The sequence below is a fragment of the Coregonus clupeaformis genome, chromosome 39, assembly GCF_020615455.1.
Source record: "Coregonus clupeaformis isolate EN_2021a chromosome 39, ASM2061545v1, whole genome shotgun sequence".
Taxonomy (NCBI): domain Eukaryota; kingdom Metazoa; phylum Chordata; class Actinopteri; order Salmoniformes; family Salmonidae; genus Coregonus; species Coregonus clupeaformis.
This window is the reverse complement of record NC_059230.1, coordinates 2,280,290-2,301,433: the sequence shown is the minus strand read 5'-3', so window position 1 is coordinate 2,301,433 and position 21,144 is coordinate 2,280,290. Positions and strand designations below refer to the sequence as shown.

The window sequence follows — 21,144 nt, the reverse complement described above, 5'->3', positions numbered from 1 at the left end:
TCTACCCCCACCCTCTCGCTCTGTCTCTCTCCCTCCTTTCCTCTCTTTCATTTCCCGCTCTCTAACCCTGCCCTCTTTCTCTCTCTCAGGGAACCCCTGTGTTCAAACAGACGTTTAATCGTGTCACGAGCATCATACAACGTCTGTTTTCTTTTGCCCGCAACCGCTTACCTGTTCCAAACTCCTCCCTTTCCTCCCTTTTCTCTCTGTCCTCTCATATAAATGATATATATATATATATATATATAGAAAGCTAGTAAGAAAACAATCTCAAGGGGATTTTTAGTTACACCTGTTGCACATTAAGCTTTGAAAAATTAAAAAAGCAATTCTACCAAATGTGGATAGAAAATCATTATTTAACTTTTATGCTCATGTCATTGCCAAGTTCTGATTGATCTCAGATATGCATTATTGGTTCTGTCGATCAATGAAGGTAGTATTTTTCAGAAGTATCTCTCAAGTCTCTGAGAGAAGATCCCCTGTCAGACAACAGTCTCAGAAGTGATGCGAAACAGAGCCAACGGATGATTGACGGCTCCTCCCAGCCAACGACAGGGCCGCGGGCGGGACGTTAGACCTCACAGCTTCCTGTATAGGTCCTGCCTCCCCTTCCACGGAACAGATAACCAATGGGGCGGTGTTCTTCCCATCGTCATGGAGACAGGGGTTAAAATACGGATACAGTGTCTCAATGAAGCCACATCCCCTGTAACTATAAATATGAGCCTTCGCCTCCACGTTGTAAAAGGAGACCAATCCCTCCTCGTAATCCACAAATACGCCAACCTTCTGCGGCTTCTTTCTCAGGTGAAGGGGGACAGATGGCCCGGCGCACGCGCTAAGATGGCTGCCTTTCCTCCGGCACACAGCCCAGTAGCCTTGGTCCGGCCTCACCGTGACACTCCCCTTCCTGTTGACAGACTCTTTAGCCACGCCCACATCCCAGTCCGTCTTGTCGCCCACCTGAAGGGATGGGGTAGACAGACAGCACTTCAATTTAAAATGTTTCCTCTCCCTGCACTGAAATGTTGAGAGGGAGAGTCATGCTTATTCTCATATTATGTTCATAGGATTTTTGGTTGCACCAAAGCTCACGTTGGTTAGTTTAGATTAGTTTGCTTTTTAAATCGTTTACCTACCTGGACTACCCAGTAGCGCCTCCCGGTGGCAAAGCCTTGTTTTCCCAGCACACAGACGCAAGAGTCAAACCTCCGAGGGTCAGCAGGAAGGGAGCTGTTCTGCTGGTATCCCAGACTCACCTGCTTCCCATCGGAGGACAGGACGAGCCACGAGGCGACTGTGACTGGATCCAGAGTGACGTCCACTGTGGAAGGTCAAAGTTATGGTAAGTTGTGTAAGTTATATGTAAGATATGTACGTTTTGAAATATGATATTTCAATGGTATGTACTTGAGTCATAACCTAATTTACACAATCATGTATCAATTGATTAATTGATTGATTGGTTAATTTATTGACTGATTCAATTATTAATTCATTCATTTACACACAAAAGCATAGACTCACCTGCATATTGCTGGGTTCTCCTCAGCTCTGGAATGAGATGAAAAAGTGTTAACAATAAAAAAATGGAAACCTTGTTGCCCTTGTTACAACATGAGTGAATATAGCATATAAGGTCAGCAGTAGAAATACTAACCAACTTCACACAATCTCTTTTCGAAGTCTCTGCAGGTGTCCACAAGCTGAGATATAGCAGCCCTCATAGTGTCCACACATAGATCAGAGTATACACTGATCTCAGACCAGTCCTTGGTGGTTGGAGGAGTGGAGAGAGACGGAAAACACTACAAAAGAGAAACACATCAATTAAGATGGAGTATAGCATGCCATTAAAATAAATTCACTTCGATTCAAATGTATTTATCCCCTCAGAGCAGAAATAAGAAAAGTCATTGTACAACATCACGGGGTTAAGAGAAAGGTCGCAAGCAACTAGGTGAAAAATCTGTCGAGTGCCCTTGAGCAGTAATTGCTGTAAGTCGTCTGCATAAGTAAAGTAAATGTTATATCAATGTATCAGCATTAAGATGAGGAACACTGACCTGTAGGAGGTGTAGGTGGTCCTCAGTGTGTGAGAGCTGCTCCAGCTCAGCGCTTCTTCTCTGTAGCTCAATGATTTCTTGCTCCAGCTCATTGATGAGCCCTTCAGCACGCCTCTTTGCTGCGTTCTGCTTCTCCTCAATCACCACGATGAGCTCAGCCTGGCTTCTCTTGATGGAGCACACCAGTTCTCTAAAGACTAGTACACTGCCCTCAATCTCTTTTTCAGCACTTATCTACAAGATCAAACAAAGGAGAGAATAATTGAATATTAAAGGCAATGGTTGTGAATGAAGTTTCTTGCTAATGTACTGTATATTCATCAAAAAAACATATTGTTTTAATTCAACAGCAGAGGACCCAGAGTTGACCCCTGGGGTACCCCACATAGATGAAAACAATAACAGTCAGGATGCTTATTATAAGAACTCCCTCTACTGAGCCTACAATATATTTAATATATATTATTTAAAGGTGCTACTTGTAGAGTGAATTGCAACAACACTTAAGCTTGATATAAACAAATCTTCCCCCTCCCCCGCATCCAATTTCCCCGCAACCCAGTGGAGAGGTTAGTGCTATCCGACGTCCCAAGAAGTCAGGATAGCATGGACCATGGTGGTTGAGTCCCTGAATCTATGTCAAAGATGATGCAACAAAAATAAAAATAGAAAACGAATGTTTTTTTGTTTGTTTTATCTTTTACCAGATCTATTGTGTTATGTTCTCCTACATTAATTTCACATTTCCACAAACTTCAAAGTGTTTCCTTTCAAATAGTATCAAGAATATGCATATCCTTGCTTCAGGTCCTGAGCTACTGTCACGACTTCCTCCGAAGCTGCCTCCCCTCCTTGTTCAGGCAGGTTTCGGCGTTCCTCATCACCGGCCTACTAGCCACTGCCGCTCCATATCTCATTATTCCATTTGTCCTGTCTTGTCAATTACACACACCTGGTTCATATTCCCCTCATTAGTACGTGTTTAAGTGTTCCCTCTGCCCCCTTGTCCTTGTGGGTGATTGTTTATTGTGACGATTAGTAGCTCGTGGAGCTCAGTATTTTGTATTGCCGGGGTATTTTCCCCGTGTGCATGTTTGTTCCAGTGCACCTGTTTTGCGCACTGGACTGGTTACGCTGGATTACGGAATAAACTCTGGATACTGTGATTTACTCTCCTGCGCCTGACTCCTTCAAATCACGCATCACAGCTACAGGCAGTTAGATTTGGGTATATCATTTTAGGCGGAAATTGAAAAGAAGGGTGTGATCCTTAAGAGGTTAATAAACCCGATTGAAATATTACAACTTCAGAGGACCCAGAGTTGAGCCCTGGGGTACACCGCAACAGTCAGGATGCTTATCCTAAGAACTCACTCTGCTGAGCTCCACTGAGTGTTTGATCTCATCCATCTTCCTCAGTCTGTCCTGAACCATTTTCAACAGATCTCCTTCAGTCTTCTTCATCTGAGTCTGTGAAGAAAAAACTGTGGGATTACTAGTCTGCAAAACTTTGGCAAATTCATTGGATAATACTGAAAATCCCATGTGTTGGAGAATGTTTTTACAAGATACAATTTGGTAACACAATATTTAAAGCCTGCAGGCATTATGTTTTATTATAAACTGAGTGGTTCGAGCCCTGAATGCTGATTGGCTGACAGCCGTGGTATATCAGACCGTATACCACGGGTATGACAAAACATGTATTTTCACTGCTCTAATTACATCGGTAAGCAGTTTATAATAGCAATAAGGCACCTCGGGGGTTTGTGGTATATGGCCAATATATCACGGCTAAGGACTGTATCCAGGCTTATGAACAGTCTGTAGCCGTGCTATATTGGCCATATACCACACACCCCTTCGGGCCTTATTGATTAAATATAATATGTAAGGCTTATTAAATGTTATTTTTCCCTATGTAGGACATGTTCAACTTACCCTCATCTTCTTGCTCTCTCTCTCCATAGAGATAGTGTTGTGGCCCTTGTGGTCGGTCTCGGTGCATCTCACACACACCGGTGTCTGGTCGTTCCTGCAGAACAGCTCCAGGGGCCTCTCGTGCTTCCGGCACAGGCCTGGCGTGGCGAAGGTTGCTGGGTCAGTCAGCCTGTGCCTCTGGAGGGCCGGCTCTCTCTGGTGAGGCCCCAGGTGGTTCTTGCAGTACGACCCCTGACACACCAGACAGGACTTAACAGCTCTCTGGTTCATCCCGGTACAGACATCACAGGAAACTGCATTGGGCTCAGGACTGAGCCCTGGTGAACACTGTGACGCTAATACTCCTTCATCCGCCTGCTGGGCTTTGACCTTCATAATATATATAATATAAATAATAATATAAATATAATAATATAATAATATAATATATACATTTAATATATGCCATATATCACCTTTAGGGACCTCTTGAAGTGCTCAGTGATGTCCTTAAAAGCACGATTGATGCGTAGCTCTGGCCGACGGCGGAAGCTCTCCTTGCAGAGGGGGCACTCGAAGTGCTCGCGGGTGTCCCAGTAGCATTTGATGCAGGCCAGGCAGAAGTTGTGGCCGCACGGGATGGACACGGGGTTGGTGAAGATGTCCAGGCAGATGCAGCACTGGAACTGCTCCTCGGACAGGAGGGAAGCCATGCCTTCAACAAGACAGAATGGACTGTTTTTAAGGGAGCACTTTACCACTTTTTATCATACATATTTTCACATATATCGACACCAGAGGAGGCTGGTGAAGGGAGGAGGGATCATAATAATGATTGGAATGGAGAGAATGGAAGGGTATCAAACACATGGAAACCAGGTGATGTGTTTGAGACCATTCCATTCATTGCATTCCAGCCATTACTATGAGCCTGTCCTCCCCATTTAAAGTGCCACCACTGGTAGACACTGGTATGGTGCTGGAGAATTAATGTTTAAAAGTAGTGAAGTGTACCTTTAAGTACAGGAATCCTAAAGGCTTGGAATTTCATTTAGTGTGTTTGATTATTCAAAGGATAGAGAGGAAGAAGTCAAGGGAGTGTACTATAAAACTAAGCAGATGCTTTTATACAAAGGGAAGCCATGCCTTAGGAGGAAGTTACAGGAATCAGGAATCAAGTAAAAAAAACATTTACTCTGTTATATCACCTTTTATGCATCTTTTTGCATATGTACAATTATGTTAAATAAACCTGGACCTGAATCAGTTTCTTTATTTGCATAAGATGTGTTCCTCTGGGACTACTAAACAACAACCAAATGAACCTGACAGGAACATTTACTGAAAAACTGCAGCTGACATTTGTGTCATCAAAGTCTCACGTCGCCTCCAAAATCACGTCGTTGTCACGCCCGTTTAGGGAAGCCTGGTCCTCGACAAGGCTAGTGTCAAACCATAAAGTGGTTTGGCAGCACACAAACTCTAACAAAACAAAACAAAACAAACCAGTTGCTCATTGTCGCATGACAGGAATGTCCTTGTCCCTAGTTTTCTCCTATAGTGACTCAACAGTTTTTGGATCACGCCCTGTGAAATTGCACAACAGTTCTTCTATTCTTGTTTTTTTTATTTTATTTGCAAATTACCAACAATGGAATGCTGCTGAGCAGGTGCAGGAATGACGGTGCAGGAAATACAAACAGTCTAATGTATGGGTTTTGTATAATTTCAGCAAGTGTAGCATGCTTCTTAAGAAGTCAATCTCTTTGAAGAAAGCATATATATATATTTCTATACCATATCTGTTTTAGATAGATAGAGGATTGTATTACACAAAGAAGATATGATTCAATGTATCATGTTCAAGGAGGTGATACAATTGTGCAATGAGTAAAATTGCCTAAAAGTTATCAGCTTCAAGCTTCAAGACTTTATGGTAAAATGAATTCTAAATAATTAAAGTTATTTACATAATGGTCATTATCCTATAATATATAGAATAATAATATTCTATATTATGCAATAGTCTTCATTGATGTGACTCACCTGTGAGTAAGCAGAACCAGGTAAGCAGAAAAAAACTTGTTTAGTCCGGTCCTACTCAACACGTCTGTTCAGTATGTTGCGATACAGGTGATCTCTTCCTGTTATAGGTGGAGACATGGTGATATTCAACCACACCTATCCAATCAGGGACCAGACGGTCACCTTAACCCCGCCCACATCTGCCCTCTTTTTACCTGTGTTTTGTATATTGTATGACATCACATTTTATGTATGTTTCTGCACACTGTATGTATAAAGATATTCAAATAAACCTAAACCACTGCTGTGGGTAGGAGCTGTCTTTGATGTATATATTGCTATAGAAGCAAACGACAATCACAAGTGAAATAGTCATCCTTTATTAGAATTAGAAACTGTGACCTTCTAAACCCCACCCACATTTGCCGTCACTGTTCTGGATGGGAGTTAAAGTTAAAATGTGTGTTGATATAGAAATAAAAACATTCACAAGTGAAGTAGTCATCCTTTATCAGAATTTGCTTCTAGATTACAATGATCAACTGTCACACCCTGATGTTTCACCTGTCTTTGTGCTTGTCTCCAACACCCACCAGGTGTCTCCCATCTCCCCTCATTATCCCCTGTGTATTTATACCTGCATTTTCTGTTTGTCTGTTGCCATTCGTCTTGTCCCGTCAAGTTCTACCAGCGTGTTCCCGTGTTTCCTGTGCTCTAGTTTTGGTTTTTCTTAGTCTTCCCAGTTCTGACCTTTCTGCCTGTCCTGACTCTGATCCTTCCCGCCGTCCTGTATCTGCCTGACTCTGATTTGGATTACGACCCTATGCCTGTCTTGACCTACCGATTGCCTGCCGTCCTGTATCTGCCTGACTCTGATTTGGATTACGACCCTATGCCTGTCTTGACCTACATTTTGCCTACCCCTTGAACTATAATAAACTCTGAGACTCGTACTTTCTGCCTCCTGTGTCTGCATCTGGGTCTTAGCCTGATCTGTGATAGTACAAACTGGCCATGACTGACCCAGCAGACTCAGACCGGCTCCACAATGCTGTCTTCCAGCAAGGAGCCACCATTGGAAGACACGAGGAGTTACTGCAATGCCTTATGGAGGGACTCCATACCCTGGCAGAATGCCATGACCATGCGTTCGATACATTGCTGGAGCAATTCCATGGATTCCCTACTAGGCAGCAAGCCACACCAGTAATCCCCCAGACTCTCAGCAACCTTGCCACCAGCGGCACTTCTTCCCAGCCTACCCCGGTGTCCCGAGAACCTCGCTTACCTCCTCCGGAGCGCTATGCTGGAGATTCTGGAACCTGCCGGGCCTTTCTCTCCCAGTGCTCCCTCATCTTCGAGCTGCAACCTTCTTCGTTCCCCTCGGAACGCTCAAAGATAGTGTACCTCATGATGCTGATGTCCGGGAGGGCATTCACCTGGGCTACGGCGGTGTCGGAGCAACAGTCCGCCATTTGCCTCAGTCTGTAGGAGTTCATGGCGGAGGTACGTAAGGTGTTCGGTTCCCCGTTGTCCGGGAGAGAGGCTGCTCGTAAGCTGCTCCAGCTACGTCAAGACTCCCGTAGTGTGGCAGACTACGCAGTGGATTTTCGCACGTTGGCAGCTGAGAGTGCCTGGAACCCGGAAGCATTGTTCGATATGTTCCTTCAAGGATTATCGGAGGTGATTAAAGACGAGCCCGCAGCCCAGGAGCTGCCTCGTAGGCTTGACTATCCGGATCGATGGGCGGCTACGGGAACGTAGGAGGGAGAGGGAATCTGTTCCCTGTTGCCCTCGCTTGTCCTCGATTCCCACCTCGCCTCCGAGGAATCCCGGCAATCCCCAAAGTCTACATTTCCGAGTGAATCCGATGTCACCTGAGTTCTTTTGGGAATCACTGAGGGCTGCCGACTTGCCTCCTCGCGGAGCCCATGCAACTGGGCAGGGCTAGATTGTCTCCTGCTGAGCGCTTACGCAGACGAAACACTTAGAGCTGTCTGTATTGTGGAGCTACGGGACATTTCTTATCTACCTGCCCATTAAAAAGACCAGGCTCATCAGTAGGTACGAGCACATTGGTGAGCCATACGGGGAGTTTCCAATCCCTTACTACTCGTAACCCCCTCTATGCTACCCTGTTGTGGGGAGGCCAGTCCAAATCTATCCGGGTGCTCATTGACTCTGGGGCCGACGAGAGCTTTATGGACACTACCCTGGTGTCGGAGCTGGGCATCTTCACTCAACCCCTTTCCATTCCGATGGACGTCAGAGCTCTGGATGAGCGCTCTATTGGCAGAGTCAACCACAGTATGGTTCCTATCCACTTGCGAGTGTCAGGCAACCACAGTGAATCCATGCAGTTTCTGCTCCTGGTCTCCTCACGTACACATGGTTTTGGGGTTTTCATGGCTCCAGAGGCACAATCCCCTTATCGACTGGGCTACGGGGTCCATCATGGGTTGTCATGCTCATTGTCTGAAGTCGGCGCAGCCTGCCCCGGGATGTCTCCCTGCTGGCTTGGGAAAAACCTTGGATCTCTCCGCCGTTCCCGCGGAGTACCAGGACTTTCGGGAGGTTTTCAACTCTGCCCGAGCCACACCCTTGCTTCCCCCCTCTCTGCACTCACCTCTCCCAAGGTCCCATTCATATGGTCTCCAGCAGCTGAACGGGCGTTCTCAGACCTCAAACAGCGATTCACTACAGCCCCCATCTTAATCAATCCGGACCCGTCCCGTCAGTTCGTGGTGGAGGTCGACGCCTCGGATGTCAGAGTGGGGGCTGTCCTGTCCCAGCGTTCTGCCCAGGACCAGAAGCTGCAACCCTGCACCTTCCTTTCCCATCGCCTTAACCCCACTGAGAGGAACTATGGGAAATCGAGGGAAATCGAGAATTGCTCGCTGTCAAGATGACGTTGGAGGAGTGGAGGCACTGGTTAGAAGGGGCGGAATAGCCATTCTTGGAGTGGACGGACCATAAGAACCTGGAATATCGCCGCACCGCCAAGTGCCTCAACTCTAGGTAGGCGAGATGGGCCCTGTTATTCACTCGTTTCCATTTCACTATCTCCTACCGCCCGGGGTCCAAGAATGTGGAGCCTGACGCACTCTCACGTCTGTACAGCCCTGCTCACGGACCCCGATCCCTACTTCCTGTCTAGCGGCTGCTACCATCTGGGAAATCGAGAGTCTGGTCCCCCCCCGGATGTTTGTCCCGGACTCTGCCCGTGCTCCTGTTCTGGAATGGGCACATTACTCGAGACTCACCTGTCATCCTGGCTCCCCTTGGACCTTGGCTTTCGTCCGACAACGTTTTTGGTGGCCTACCATGGTTCCTGACGTCTCTGCGTTCGTTGCCGCCTGTACTGTGTGTGCGCAGAACAAGACTCTGCGGCAAGCTCTGGCTGGCCTCCTTCAACCACTCCCTGTCCCTCACCGCCCTTGGTCCCATATATCCTTGGACTTCGTCACGGGCCTCCCTCTGTCAGGTGGCAACACCACCATCCTTACGGTGGTGGAAAGGTTTTCCAAAGCCACCCATTTTATTCCTCTTCCTAAGTTGACTAAGGAGACGGCCCAGCTCAAGGTGCAGCACGTCTTCCGGATCCATGGACTGCCGGTCGACATGGTCTCCGATCGAGGTCCTCAGTTCTCGTCCTGGTTCTGGAAGGCGTTCTGCACCCTCATTGGTTCGTCGGCCAGCATGTCCTCTGGTTTTCATCCCCAGTATAATTGGTGGAGACGCTGCCTCGTCCCATTTTATCAGACCTTTCCCCATCTCTAAGGTCTCTAAGAACCTGGAATATCTTTGAAAGGCTGGCATTTAGCCCATCTGGTAGGCTCACATCACTGGATGGGCTCGCGGCAGGGTTTCCCTTTTTAGTCCGTAATAGTTTGCAAGCCCTGCCACATCCGAAGAGCGTCAGAGCAGGTGTAGTAGGATTCAATCTTAGTCCTGTATTGACGCTTTGCCTGTTTGATGGTTCGGCTGAGGGCATAGTGGGATCTCTTACAAGCATCCTGGTTAGAGTCCCGCTCCTTGAAAGCGGAAGCTCTACCCTGTAATCCATGGCTTCTGGTTGGGGTACGTACGGTCACTGTGGGGACAACGTCGTCGATGCACTTATTGATTAAGCCGGTGACTGAGGTGGCAAACTCCTCAATGCCATTGGATGAATCCCGGAACATATTCCTGTCTGTGCTAGCAAAACAGTCCTGTAGTGTAGTGTAGCCCCTCTGCTGTTCGCCTTCTGTTGCCCCGCACTCTCCGTATACATCCCACTTTTCATGTGTCTAGGATTAAACCTATGTCTCACAGCCATTTGTCTCCTGTTTCCAGGATATAATGTTGCTCCCAGACAAGGCCCAAATCCCCGTCATTCGCATTAAGAAAATAAGGAAATAAAGAGGGCGGAGATCAGGGTGCCTTGTGAGAATTCGTCGTCGAGTGGGTAACCCACCTCTTCCATCTGTTCCATTGGCCAACGTGCAATCACTGGAGAATAAACCGGATGAGCTCCGTTCGAGACTATCCTACCAAATGGACATTCAAAACTGTAATATCTTATGTTTCACCGAGTCGTGGCTGAATGACGACACAGATAATATCCAGTTGGCTGGGTTTTCCGCGCATCGGCAGGACAGAACCGCTACATCTGGTAAGACGAGGGGCGGGGGTGTGTGTCTATTTGTCAATAACAGCTGGTGCGCAATGTCTAATATTAAGGTAGTCTCAAGGTATTGCTCGCCTGAGGTAGAGTACCTCATGATAAGCTGCAGACCACACTATCTACCAAGAGAGTTTTCGTCTATATTTTTCATAGCTGTCTATTTACCACCACAAACAGACACTGGCACTAAGACTGCACTCAACGAGCTGTATAAGGCCATAAGCAAACAATAAAATGCTCATCCAGAAGCGGAGCTCCTAGTGGCCGGGGACTTTAATGCAGGAAAACTTCAATCCGTTTTCCCTAATTTCTACCAGCATGTGCTACCACACAAAAAGACACATACAAAGCTGTCCCTCGCTCTCCATTTGGCAAATCTGACCATAATTCTATCCTACTGATTCCTGCTTCAAGCAAAAACTAAAGCAAGAAGTACCAGTGACTCGCTCAATACGGAAGTGGTCAGATGATGCGGACGCTACACTACAGGACTGTTTTGCTAGCACAGACAGGAATATGTTCCGGGATCCATCCAATGGCATTGAGGAGTTTGCCACCTCAGTCACCGGCTTAATCAATAAGTGCATCGACGACGTTGTCCCCACAGTGACTGTACGTACCCCAACCAGAAGCCATGGATTACAGGGTAGAGCTTCCGCTTTCAAGGAGCGGGACTCTAACCAGGATGCTTGTAAGAGATCCCACTATGCCCTCAGCCGAACCATCAAACAGGCAAAGCGTCAATACAGGACTAAGATTGAATCCTACTACACCTGCTCTGACGCTCTTCGGATGTGGCAGGGCTTGCAAACTATTACGGACTAAAAAGGGAAACCCTGCCGCGAGCCCATCCAGTGATGTGAGCCTACCAGATGGGCTAAATGCCAGCCTTTCAAAGACATGAAGTGCTTTGAAAGGCTGGTCTTGGCTCACATCAACACCATCATCCCGGAAATCCTAGACCCACTCCAATTCGCATACCGCCCCAACAGATCCACAGATGATGCAATCTCAATCGCACTCCACTCTGCCCTTTCCCACCTAGACAAAAGGAACACATATGTGAGAATGTTGTTCATTCATAGTGCCCACAAAGCTCATCACTAAGCTAAGGACCCTGGGACTAAACACCACCCTCTGCAACTGGATCCTGGACTTCCTGATGGGCCGCCCCCAGGTGGTAAGGGTAGGCAACAACACATCTGCCACGCTGATCCTCAACACGGAGGCCCCTCAGGGGTGCGTGTTTAGTCCCCACCTGTACTCCCTGTTCACCCACGACTGAGTGGCCAAGCAAGACTCCAACACCATCATTAAGTTTGCTGAAGACACAACGGTGGTAGGCCTGATCACTGACAATGATGAGACAGCCTATAGGGAGGAGGTCAGAGACCTGGAAGTGTGGTGCCAGGACAACAACCTCTCCCTCAACGTGAGCAAGACAAAGGAGATGATCGTCGACGTCGACGGGCTGTAGTGGAGCGGGTCGAGAGTTTCAAGTTCCTTGGTGTCCACATCACCAACAAACTATCATGGTCCAAACACACCAAGAAAGTCGTGAAGAGGGCACGACAATGCCTTTCCCCCTCAGAAGACAGAAAAAATGTGGCATTGGGTCCCCACATCCTCAAAAAGTTATACAGCTGCACCATCGAGAGCATTCGAATCAGTTGCATCACCGCCTGGTATGACAACTGCTCGGCATCCGACCATAAGGCGCTACAGAGGGTAGTGCGTACGGCTCAGTACATCACTGGAGCCAAGCTTCCTGCCATCCAGGACCTATATACTAGGCGGTGTCAGAGGAAGGCCCAAAAAATTGTCAAAGACTCCAGTCACCCAAGTCATAGACTGTTCTCTCTGCTACCGCATTGGCAAGCAGTACCAGAGCGCCAAGTCTAGGTCCAAAAGGCTCTTTAACAGCTTTTACCCCCAACCCATAAGACTGCTGAACAATTAATCAAATGGCCACCCAGACCATTTGCATTGACCCCCCCTCCCTCCTTTGTTTTTACACTTTACCCCTACCTACATGTACAAATTACCTCCACTAATCTGTACGTTGACTCGGTACCGGTACCCTCTGTATATAGCCTCATTATTGTTATTTTATTTTTTACTTTAGTTTATTTAGTAAATATTTTCTTAACTCTATTTTCATAAAACTGCATTGTTGGTTAAGGTCTTGTAAGTAAGCATTTCACGGTAAGGTCTACACCTGTTGTATTCGGCGCATGTGACAAATAACATTTGATTTGACTTGTTTGATACTTTTTGGACCACAGTGATAATAATAATAATAATAATACATTTTTTAACTTTTTGTGTTATCCTCAATGATTTTAAACGCATTGTGTCCACATGAGTGGTTGTATTGTGTTTTTAAATGGTCAAATAAATCAACTCAAATGAATAATTCCCCCTCCTCCCCCAAAAAGGTATGCCTTAACACACATTATTAATACAAACTAAAATTACACAGTTCACATGATGTCAGATTATATCTAAAGTGAGTATTGAGAAAGTTACCAACCTGTACGTTTCTATAAAAAAGTACAGTATGTTACCGTAAATTCCAAAGGAACTTTGGTTTAACAGTACATTACAATTTGACAGCAATATACTGTTAAAACCTTTTTTTTATAGTAATGTACTGTTAAACAATAGTTGGAATTCACTGTACCTTTTCTACAGTAATTTACAGGTAACTGGCTGCCAGTAAGTTACATTAACTTTGTCCACATTTTGTTGTGTTGCAAAGTGAGATTAAAATGGATTTAATTGTCATTTTTTTGTCAACGATCTACACAAAATACTCTGTAATGTCAAAGTGGATGACATTTTTTAAACATTTGTAAAAGATTATGGAAAATAAAACACTAACATACTGTATCTTGATTAGATAAGTATTCAACTCCCTGAGTCATAACATGCTAGAATCACCTCTGGCAGTGATTACAGCTGTGAGTCTTTCTTGCTAAGTCTCTAAGAGCTTTCCACACCTAGATTGTGTAACATTTGCCCATCATTCTTTTCAAAATTGGTCAAACTCTTTCTAATTGGTTGTTGATCATTAGACAACCATTTTCTGGTCTTGCCATAGGTTTTCAAGCAGATTTAAGTCAAAACTGTAACTCGGCCACTCAGGAACATTCACTGTCTTCTTGGTAAGCAAGTCAAGTGTAGATATGGCCTTCTGTTTTATGTTACTGTCCTGCTGAAAGGTGAATTAATCTCCCAGTGTCTGGTGGAAACCAGACTAAACTAGGTTTCCTCTAGGATTTTGCCTGTGCTTAGCTCCATTTAGTTATTTTTTTCTCCTGAAACCCCCCCCAGTCCTTAATGATTACAAGAATACCTATAACATGATACAGCCACCACTATGATTGAAAATATGGAGAGAGGTACACAGTAATGTGTTGTATTGGATATGCCCAAACATACCACTTTGTATTCAGGGCAAAAAGTTAATTTCTTTGCCACATTTTTTGCAGTATTACTTTAGTGCCTTGTTGCAAACAGGATGCATGTTTTGGAATATTTTGTTTTAGATTCTCATATGCATCTGTGATAGAATGCTACTTCAGGTTTGCAAACTAGTGAACGTCAAGCAGCCATGCTGGGGTTCAAGCTATTGCCACACAGCGCCACCATTAGGACAAATTGGACACATCCTTCCTAGGATTAGCTACTTCTGCACTCCTTACCACACTTGCCAAATATCAGAACTCAAAACGTGTAGATCGGTCATTCGATGCCAAAGGAGTAGCGTTTTAAGTGTTTTTAGCAAAATTCTAAATCCATCATGGCGGACATTATGGGTCTTTGAGGAAAATGTGTTTATTGTGAGGAGCGGGACCTATACACCAAGTTTCAGGACTCTAGCTCAAATGGGGTGAGGGGCGTGACCTTTCAAAGTTTGAATCTTCAATCGCTTGTTATAGTGCCACCATGTTGCTAATTGGCATGGTGTTGCATGAGACCATGTGGACTATAGGCCTTTTCTATCATGCCAAGTTGCACCCTCCTAGGCCTTACCATCTCACAGGAATTTGCATGTTAATTTTCCTTGACGGAAGAACCGGTTTAAAATAATGAACCCCAACAAATACAAAAGGATTCCAGTTTAATCATAATCATGCATCAGCATCATAATAATAATAATAATAATAATAATAATAATACATGAAGCGACAATATTCATATGCACAGTGTTGTATGTCTGCATACTGAAGTTACTCAGAAGATATTTACCTATGAAGGAGCAGAGAGATAGGCTCCAGTGAATGGTTAGTGTCGGAGGCTTCATTCAACCACCTGTCTCCTGTCTCCGGAACCGATTTGAGTCCACTTGAAGCACTGAGTAAGACTCATAACAATTAATAAGATTGGGGTAACATTTTGGTTCAAGTCATTCACTGCAAATAGAGTTAAAATATTTTATGAATCTATTAAAACATTTTGTATATTTTCATTGGTCTATATTTACACATAGAAATCAGTAAAAACAACAACATTAAAGTTCAAGGAAAACGTTCAATAACAATACCCCCCCCATTCTTATTGATAATTCAGTTTGGATTCAGAAAATGAAATTCAAATTCAAAGATATGAACCTGTTGAGTGGGTCTGGTCTTAGGACTGATGTCTCCCACTTGGTGTGTGTGTCTGGTGTCGTCTCGGTCAGTGGTTGCCTCTCCTCTATGCAGTGGTCCTTTAGAGGACTGAGATGCAAAGTAACCCTCCAAACGACGCATTACAGTATCTTTCCACTTCCACAAGTGAAACAAAATGGCCACTGCTGCCGTGATTCCAAGTCATCCATCAGAGATTCCTAATGACCGGTCATTTCCCTAGCCTCGCTCACCATGCTAATAGACTTGCTTACCATGGTAATAGGCACTCCCATATTAGCCTATCAAATACCAGTGTCCAGTGATGAACACGGCTACCAAGGTGAGCTGGGTGACCTGTGTTCGCCAGAAGACTGTGTTAGCCCTCTAAGCTAAAGCCCATAGTTTAGGTATTAGGCTGCCAACATGGGGTGTTGATTGATGACTGAAAAACATCAGCACTGTGCTCCAGGGTGAAGTTTCCCCTAGGTACATATCTAGTATCAGGTCCCGTGTAGCTCAGTTGGTAGAGCATGGCGTTTGCATCGCCAGGGTTGTGGGTTCGATTCCCACGGGGGGCCAGTATGAAAAATGTATACACTCACTAACTGTAAGTCGCTCTGGATAAAAGCGTCTGCTAAATGACTAAAATGTAAAATATAGTATCAGCTTACCTTAACAATTAGTGGAGAAAATACTAAACTGACCCAGGGTTGAAGTCGGAAGTTTACATACACCTTAGCCAAATACAGTTTTCACAATTCCTGACATTTAATCATAGTAAAGATGCCCTGTCTTAGGTCAGTTAGGATCACCACTTTATTTGAAGAATGTGAAATGTCAGAATAATAGTAGAGAGAATGATTTATTTAAGCTTTTATTTATTTCATCACATTCTCAGTGGGTCAGAAGTTTACATCAACTCAATTAGTATTTGGTAGCATTGCCTTTAAATTGTTTAACTTGGGTCAAATGTTTCGGGTAGCCTTCCACAAGCTTCACACAATAAGTTGGGTGAATTTTGGTCCATTCCTCCTGACAGAGCTGGTGTAACTGAGTCAGGTTTGTAGGCCTCCTTGCTTGCACAAGCTTTTTCCGTTCTGCCCACACATTTTCTATAGGATTGAGGTCAGGGCTTTGTGATGGCCACTCCAATACCTTGACTTTGTTGTCCTTAAGCCATTTTGCCACAACTTTGGAAGTATGCTTGGGGTCATTGTCCATTTGGAAGACCCACTGTGGCTATAGATACTTTTGTACCTGTTTCCTCCAGCATCTTCACAAGGTCCTTTGCTGTTGTTCTGGGATTGATTTGCACTTTTCAAACCAAAGTATGTTCATCTCTAGGAGACAGAACACGTCCTTCCTGAGCGGTATGACGGCTGCGTGGTCCCATGGTGTTTATACTATTGTTTGTACAGGTGGACGTGGTAACTTCAGTCATTTTGAAATTGCTCCCAAGGATGAACCAGATTTGTGGAGGTCTACAATTGTTTTTCTGAGGTCTGGTCTTGGCTGGTTTCTTTTGATTTTCCCATGATGTCAAGCAAAGAGGCACTGTGTTTGAAGGTAGGCCTTGAAATACATCCACAGGTACACCTCCAATTGACTCAATTTATGTCAATTAGCCTATCAGAAGCTTCTAAAGCCATGACATCATTTTCTGGAATTTTCCAAGCTGTTTAAAGGCACAGTCAATTTAGTGTATGTAAACTTCAAACCCACTGGAATTGTGATACAGTGAATTATAAGTGAAATAATCTGTCTGTAAACAATTGTTGGAAAAATTACTTGTGTCATGCACAAAGTAGATATCCTAACCAACTTGCCAAAACTATAGTTTGTTAACAAGAAATGTGTGGAGTGGTTGAACAACGAGTTTTAATGACTCCAACCTAAGTGTATGTAAACTTCTGACTTCAACTGTATATAGGCATCTTCATCCTACACTTTCCACTGTCCTTCCCCGAGACTGAGGATGAGCCGATGAGAGGTCAAAGTGCATCAGGCCCAAACTATGAAATCATCACAGATAGAAGCAGAACCATTATGTGCCAGAGGGGCTGAAGGAGAATGAAAGAGATAGAATGAAGAAGAAGAGGAGAAAATTAGAGGGGGGGGGGATTAAGGAAGTAGAGGAAAGGAGAGGGGGGATTAAGGAAGTGGAGGAAAGGAGAGGGGGATTAAGGAAGTGGAACAAAGGAGAGGAGGGATTAAAGAAGTGGAGGAAAGGAGAGGGGGGATTAAGGAAGTGGCGGGAAAGGAAAGGGGGATTAAGGAAGTGGAAGAAAGGAGAGGAGGGATTAAAGAAGTGGAAGAAAGGAGGGGGGGATTAAGGAAGTGGAGGAAAGGAAAGGGGTGATTCAGGAAGTGGAACAAAGGAGAGGGGGTATTAAGGAAGTGGAGGAAAGGAGAGGAGGGATTAAGGAAGTGGAGGAAAGGAGAGGGGAATTAAGGAAGTGGAGGAAAGGAGAGGGGGGATTAAGGACGTGGAGGAAAGGGGAGGGGGAATTAAGGAAGTGGACGAAAGGAGACAGGGGGATTAAGGAAATGGCAGAAAGGAGAGGGGGATTAAGGAAGTGGAAGAAAGGAGAGGAGGGATTAAAGAAGTGGAAGAAAGGAGGGGGGGATTAAGGAAGTGGAGGAAAGGAGAGGAGGGATTAAGGAAGTGGAACAAAGGAGAGGAGGGATTAAGGAAGTGGAACAAAGGAGAGGAGGGATTAAGGAAGTGGAGGAAAGGAGAGGGGGGATTAAGGAAGTGGAGGAAAGGAGAGGGGAAATTAAGGAAGTGGAGGAAAGGAGAGGGGGAATTAAGGAAGAGGAAGAAAGGAGAGGGGAAATTAAGGAAGTGGAAGAAAGGAGAGGGGGATTTAAGAAAGTGGAGGAAAGGAGAGGGGGGATTAAGGAAGTGGAGGAAAGGAGAGGGGAAATTAAGGAAGTGGAAGAAAGGAGAGGGGGATTTAAGAAAGTGGAGGAAAGGAGAGGGGGGAAATTAAGGAAGTGGAAGAAAGGAGAGGGGGGATTAAGGAAGTGGAGGAAAGGAGAGGGGGAAATTAAGGAAGTGGAAGAAAGGAGAGGAGGGATTAAGGAAGTGGAGGAAAGGAGAGGGGGATTAAGGAAGTGGCGGAAAGGAGAGGGGGGATTAAGGAAGTGGAAGAAAGGAGAGGAGGGATTAAGGAAGTGGAAGAAAGGAGGGGGGTGATGGATTGAGGATGGGGTACTCATATTAGGACATTAACAAGAGGGTATTGAGGAACCAGCACTGACAAACACAGATATAGTGTATATACAGTCTATACGCAGAATAATTGTATTGATAGTGACTGCATCAATAACTAGGTGTGATATATGGTCAAACCTACAGTATAATTGTATTAATACTGCCCCCTAGAGTCATTGGATTATACATTCTCTAATACACAGCTTCAGTCATTCTAAATGGGACACTAGTATTTATATTTATTTTGGAACCAATTGCCTAGTTAGTGAACACACCTAGAACATTACTGGATGCATCATTTGATTTCTGATGCGTAAGGGCCTAGGGCTTTGTGCTTGTGTTCCTGTAATGAACTTCAGTTAGTCAGTGTTATCATACACGCCGAGACCGGCTCAATCGGTGCCTCCAGTGATGCTATCTCTTTCATTGTTACCCAATGCTTAGGTTTACCTCCACTGTACTAATATCCTTCCATATCCTTGTCTGTACATAATGCCCTGAATCTTTTCTACAACGCCCGGAAATCTGCCCCCTTTATTCTCTGTACCCAACGCACTAGAAGACCAGTTCTTAAAGCCTTTAGCCGTATCCTTATTCTAGTCCTCCTCTGTTCCTCTGGTGATGTAGAGGCTAACCCAGGCCCTGCAGCCCCCAGTATCACTCCTACTCCCCAGGAGCTATCATTTGTTGACTTCTGTAACCGTAAAAGCCTTGGTTTTCTGCACGTTAACATCAGAAGCCTCCTTCCTAAGTTTGAGTTATTCACTGCGTTAGCACACTCCGCCAACCCTGATGTTCTAGCAGTGTCTGAATCCTGGCTTACGAAGGCCACCAAAAATTCTGAAATGTCCATCCCCAACTACAACATTTTCCGTCTAGATAGAACTGCCAAAGGGGGTGGAGTTGCAATCTACTGTAGAGATAGCCTGCAGAGCTCTATCATAATATTCAGGTCTGTGCCCAAACAGTTTGAGCTTCTACTTCTAAAAATCCACCTTTCCAGAAATAAGTCTCTCACTGTTGCCGCTTGCTACAGACCCCCCTCAGCCCCCAGCTGTACCCTGGACACCATATGTGAATTGATTGCCCCCCATTTCTCCTCAGAGTTCGTACTGCTTGGTGACCTAAATTGGGACATGCTTAACACCCCGGCCATCCTACAATCCAAACTAGATGCCCTCAATCTCACACAAATTATAAACGAACCTACCAGGTACAACCCTAAATCCGTAAACATGGTACCCTCATAGATATCATCCTGACTAACCTACCCTCTAAATACACCTCCGCTGTCTTCAACCAGGATCTCAGCGATCACTGCCTTATTGCCTCCGTCTCGTAACGGGTCCGCGGTCAAAGCGACCACCCTTCACTGTCAAACGCTCCCTAAAACACTTTAGCGAGCAGGCCTTCCTAATTGACCTGGCCCAGGTATCCTGGATGGATATAGATCTCATTCCGTCAGTAGAGGATGCCTGGTTGTTCTTTAAAAGTAATTTCCTCTCAATCTTAAATAAACATGCCCCATTCAAAAAATACAGAACTAAGAACAGATATAGCCCCTGGTTCTCCTCAGACTTGACTGCCCTTGACCAGCACAAAAACATCCTGTGGCGTACTGCATTAGCATCAAATAGCCCCCACGATATGCAACTTTCAGGGAAGTTAGGAACCAATATACACAAGCAGTTAGGAAAGCAAAGGCTAGCTTTTTCAAACAGAAATTTGCATCCTGTGCACTAACTCCAAAAAGTTTTGGGACACTGTAAAGTCCATGGAGAATAAGAGCACCTCCTCCCAGCTTCCCACTGCACTGAGGCTAGGAAACACTATCACCACCGATAAATCTACAATAATTGAGAATTTCAAAGCATTTTGCTACGGCTGGCCATGCTTTCCACCTGGCTACCACTACCCCGGCCACCAGCTCTGCCACCCTCCGCTGCAACTTGCCCATGCCCCCCCGCTTCTCCTTCACACAAATTCAGACAGTTGATGTTCTGAAAGAGCTGCAAAATCTGGACCCCCTACAAATCATCTGGGCTAGACAATCTGGACCCTTTCTTTTCTAAAACTAGCTGCCGAAATTGTCGCAACCCCTATTACCAGCCTGTTCAACCTCTCTTCGTAACGTCTGAGATTCCCAGAGATTGGAAAGCTGCCGCGGTCATCCCCCTCTTCAAAGGGGGTGACACTCTAGATCCAAACTGTTACAGACCTATATCCATCCTGCCCTGACTTTCGAAAGTTTTTGAAAGCCAAGTTAACAAACAGATCACCGACCATTTCGAATCCACCGTACCTTCTCCGCTATGCAATCCGGTTTCCGAGCTGGTCATGGGTGCACCTCAGCCACGCTCACGGTCCTAAATGATATTATAACCGCGATCGATAATAGACAGTACTGTGCAGCCGTCTTCATCGACCTGGCCAAGGCTTTCGACTCTGTCAACCACAGCATTTGTATTGGCAGACTAAATAGCCTTGGTTTCTCAAATGACTGCCTCGCCTGGTTCACCAACTACTTCTCAGATAGAGTTTAATGTGTAAAATCGGAGGGCCTGTTGTCTGGACCTATGGCAGTCTCTACGGGGGTGCCACAGGGTTCAATTCTTGGGCCGACTCTTTTCT

The 21,144-nt window shown here is 45.2% G+C and overlaps 1 protein-coding gene across 1 annotated transcript; it reads right to left on the bottom strand.

Annotated features, from left to right (window-relative positions):
- Positions 1–24: 24 nt before the first annotated feature.
- LOC121554545 (zinc finger protein RFP-like) lies at positions 25–6,100 on the bottom strand. Its single transcript, XM_041868155.2, has 9 exons — positions 6,036–6,100; positions 4,466–4,704; positions 4,011–4,379; positions 3,444–3,539; positions 2,070–2,303; positions 1,664–1,811; positions 1,531–1,557; positions 1,143–1,327; positions 25–966 (listed from the first exon to the last, which is right to left on the bottom strand). The coding sequence occupies exons 2-9, from the start codon at positions 4,700–4,702 to the stop codon at positions 499–501; spliced, it is 1,764 nt and encodes a 587-aa protein (XP_041724089.2). The 5' UTR covers positions 4,703–4,704; positions 6,036–6,100; the 3' UTR covers positions 25–498.
- Positions 6,101–21,144: the final 15,044 nt, after the last annotated feature.

What these genes read in the sequence shown, in the direction of transcription:
- LOC121554545 (XM_041868155.2), bottom strand. Translation starts at nt 4,702, where the DNA reads ATGGCTTCCCTCCTGTCCGAGGAGCAGTTCCAGTGCTGCATCTGCCTG. An exon ending in ACCACCTACACCTCCTACAG is followed by an intron (nt 1,812 to 2,069) that starts GTCAGTGTTCCT and finishes TCTCTTTTGTAG; the next exon opens with TGTTTTCCGTCTCTCTCCAC. An exon ending in GGCGCTACTGGGTAGTCCAG is followed by an intron (nt 967 to 1,142) that starts GTAGGTAAACGA and finishes CCATCCCTTCAG; the next exon opens with GTGGGCGACAAGACGGACTG.